Below are 3,670 nucleotides of genomic sequence, written 5' to 3'. Positions count from 1 at the left end.
ACTCTGCGTGACAACCGACAAACTCTCAGGGCGAAAATAAAAACCAATAAACCAATTTATAATTAAATAAGAGGGGATAGGGCACATCGGCCTACTAAAGTACTAAAAAATGCAAAGATCCAGAAAAGGAAGGATTTAAAAATCCTTCCTTTTCTGGATCTTTGCATTTTTTTTTTTTTTTTTAAATTATTTTAGGAGTAGGAGTGTTTAGCTAAATCAAGATCTGACTGTGCTATATTTTTATGTGTATAATACTGTATACGAGGGGTAAATCTAATCTATACCGCACCGGTCGTGTTTCTAGGTCAGGTCGCAGATGTATAAGAAGATATTAAGGTCCATGACTGGCCTAGTACCGGTAGTAGTAGGACCTACTATTCTAATAGATCTAAGTCTAAACTAATTATTCATGCAACAAATCAACCAGACTAATACCGCAGGCACCACGCTGTAATCTTGATCGTGATCAACGCTTAAAACAACGCGTTAACTCTCACTCAATGAACAGAAGCCAATTAAATACAATGTAACGGTCTCATTAATGTAGAGTAAGAAAGAATAGGCTATCTCCTCAGTAACGGGATTACGAGGAACTACCCACAACAAAACGTTGCGTGGTCACGAGTCGGAAGTTAGCTTCACCGCGCGCTTCTACTTCCTGTGTAAAATAGTGCCACGTTGCAAATTCTAAAAAACAATCTTTTAGTGATTAAATACGTTAAAATTATAAAAGAATAAAAATAAGAGCAATCACATTTGATTATAATCATACGAAGCATATAAGATAGCCATGAAATCACTTTCTTGATGAAATTCTACTTTCGATTTTTCTCTGAAAAATAGTTCGCTTAGCAACTAAGATTATAGCGCATGCCTTGACAACGCGGCTTAGACACACTACACACAACGGGATCTTCACTTGACAACTTGTTCATTGCGGTAGTAGTCATAAAAGGCGCAAGAGAAATTATTCTTCATTATTTCTCTTGGTCTGATAACAATAACATATAAAGATGTTCAAGAACACATTCCAAAGTGGATTCTTATCCATCCTCTACAGCATCGGAAGTAAACCATTACAAATATGGGACAAAAAGGTGAGTGAAATTTAGAAGACTTGTGTCGTCGAGTAAATGAGAGCTAGTTACGAATTTTATGACAAGACCTATCGACATAATGTGGCAGGAGATCGCAACTTTTGCTTGGACCTAGTGCTTTGTCAGTCTATTTTTTCTTTACTACACACTACCAAGTGTTATATTTTCATATCACATTCATCCGATTTTAAGTATCAGTAACACTAGGGAAGTCCTAGACCAGAGTATTTCGTTCGGCTTTTAATTGCAGTTTGACTCTGGCATGACAATGAAATAAAAATCAAGGTATCTCGATCGTATGCTATAAGTTGCCATTTATTAATTGGCATGTCTAAATTATTAGGATACGTTATATTTTAACATCGTTTAAATTGATTCCAAAAAGTGAACTATATTTTTGTCGAGCGGATGTTCAGGTCAGGCAGCCATTTTGGAAAGGAAATTTATAATTTATTATTAATGCGACCCTGAATGGCACCGTTTTGGTCTCTTGATATTTTAAACACTATCCTTGGCTTGTTTATTTTTCAGGTTAGAAATGGTCACATCAAACGTATAACCGACAACGATATCCAATCCTTAGTATTAGAAATAGTTGGTACAAATGTCAGGTAATTTACCTTCTTGAAGTACTAAATTGAAATGTGTTAAAGGGGGGGTAACTCTTATTTATTCTCTACACTGAACTTTCGTTCCAACTACGCTACTTTTTCCATAAACAAGGAACTGTTAAATATAAAATAAAATTATATGACATTTAGCAAGTGTTTTCTTGTTCAAGTTATGCAATAAATGATAAATTATTTCTTTTTTAGCACAACATTTATACAGTGTCCAGCGGACCCAAAGAAAACTCTTGGAATAAAACTGCCTTTCTTGGTTATGATTATTAAAAATCTGAAAAAATATTTTACTTTTGAAGTACAGGTATGTTTATTCATATTGATGATGGTATTGAGTTAATTTTAGAAGCTATAATTTTAATAAGATTGCCTAACCAAGGTATTATTAAATGCAAACAATGATACAAGTCTACTGATGATATTCATAAATAAAATAGTGTAACAGTAATGCTAATAACAGAAAGAAAGGGTTGATTCCAATTGTCTTAGTCTAATTTTATTTTATTATATTTTAAGGTACTAGATGACAAAAATGTAAGGAGGAGATTTCGTGCCAGCAATTATCAAAGCACAACTCGAGTAAAGCCTTTCATTTGTACTATGCCAATGAGATTGGATGATGGTTGGAATCAAATCCAGTTCAATTTATCAGATTTCACACGAAGAGCCTATGGAACAAATTATATTGAAACACTTAGAGTTCAGGTAAGATATTTCAGAATATATCATTATGGTCTTCTTTTTAATCCCTTAGATATTTTTATGCATACATTGCATTGGCTTGTTTTTTTATGCCATGTGTCAAATCATTATATAAATTTACAGTTCCCGTACATAATTTTTTAGCAAGTATTTTACTTTTAATAAGTGTGGTTCTTTTATTTTTTCAGATTCACGCCAATTGCCGAATTCGACGTGTCTATTTCTCGGATAGATTATACTCTGAAGATGAATTACCTGCAGAATTTAAATTATATTTACCTGTTCAAAACAAAGCAAAAGTTTAACATGTTCCAGTCAAAGTGGATAGAAAAACTCTGAAACCACTAATATAAATCAGGACTTGTAATATATTTATAAACAATGAACTTTAATGATTGAATGGAAGGTTATGTTCTGAAGTAGTACTCAAATCAAGGATTATTTTAATAATGTGCAGAAAATGCGGTTGTCCTATGGAATTGAATATCTGGTATTGACTTTAAAATGATTGTTTTTAAATGTGTCGATTCAGAGAAACATTGACAAAGTCAATAGCTGGTGCATAGTGATAAGATCTGGTTTTTATTTCTTCTCGAATATTGTAATTGGATATTATTTCCATCATCATCCACAATCTATATAGATAATCAAACATGGCTACTCAGATAAGTTGTTGGGATAAGTTATTAAGTTGCAATATTCTTGCACCTCATTCTTTTTTCTTTTTTGTAGAATTTCATATCTTCTCCCAACAATTATTCTGTTTCATGATGTACATTAACATACCACATTCAGTCTAGAAATATTGTTGTTATATTGCATTTTATCAAAATGTAAAAATTATGTAAATACCAATTCCATAGAATAAATGATGTATTATTTATACTTTTACGTGTGTATTTTTTTTTTTTTTTTTTTTTTTTAAATCTGATTTGTAAATAGTGAAAATAGGCAACAATTCAAAGTACTGTTGACAACTACATGTACCTACAAAAGAATGCAATACAAATGACAAGGATACATATTGAATTCAGGCAATATATGATTTAGCATAGTATGGTGGCAAGCAAGACATTGGGTGTAGTGTGATATCTCATGAACACTTAAGTGGGAGTGGGAGCCTCGGTTTCTCACTGACCAGGAGGTATGGTGTTCGATCCCAGTTTGTCAATCAGGTCGGGTGATATCTGTAGTTTTTTGTCACAAGGTTTTCAGTTGATTGTCTGGTTTCTGTTCTTCACAACGGAT

The 3,670-nt window shown here is 32.7% G+C and overlaps 1 protein-coding gene across 1 annotated transcript; it reads left to right on the top strand.

The window, feature by feature from the left end:
• Positions 1-879: 879 nt before the first annotated feature.
• Positions 880-3,313, top strand: LOC126814497 (cilia- and flagella-associated protein 20). The gene is made up of 5 exons (XM_050539674.2): positions 880-1,097; positions 1,629-1,708; positions 1,913-2,024; positions 2,237-2,425; positions 2,611-3,313. Exons 1-5 carry the CDS (start codon positions 1,014-1,016, stop codon positions 2,725-2,727), a joined length of 582 nt encoding a protein of 193 aa, XP_050395631.1. The 5' UTR covers positions 880-1,013; the 3' UTR covers positions 2,728-3,313.
• Positions 3,314-3,670: the final 357 nt, after the last annotated feature.

The sequence above is a fragment of the Patella vulgata genome, chromosome 3, assembly GCF_932274485.2.
Source record: "Patella vulgata chromosome 3, xgPatVulg1.2, whole genome shotgun sequence".
In the NCBI taxonomy this organism is placed as follows: domain Eukaryota; kingdom Metazoa; phylum Mollusca; class Gastropoda; family Patellidae; genus Patella; species Patella vulgata.
The sequence above is the reverse complement of the archived record's forward strand: the minus strand, read 5'-3'. Positions and strand labels throughout refer to the sequence as shown.

Excerpts from the sequence above, each read along its gene's own strand:
- LOC126814497 (XM_050539674.2), top strand. The coding sequence starts at position 1,014 with ATGTTCAAGAACACATTCCAAAGTGGATTCTTATCCATCCTCTACAGC. Across the intron at positions 1,098-1,628 it reads TACAAATATGGGACAAAAAG|GTTAGAAATGGTCACATCAA; the intron begins GTGAGTGAAATT and ends TTTATTTTTCAG. Across the intron at positions 1,709-1,912 it reads ATAGTTGGTACAAATGTCAG|CACAACATTTATACAGTGTC; the intron begins GTAATTTACCTT and ends TTTCTTTTTTAG.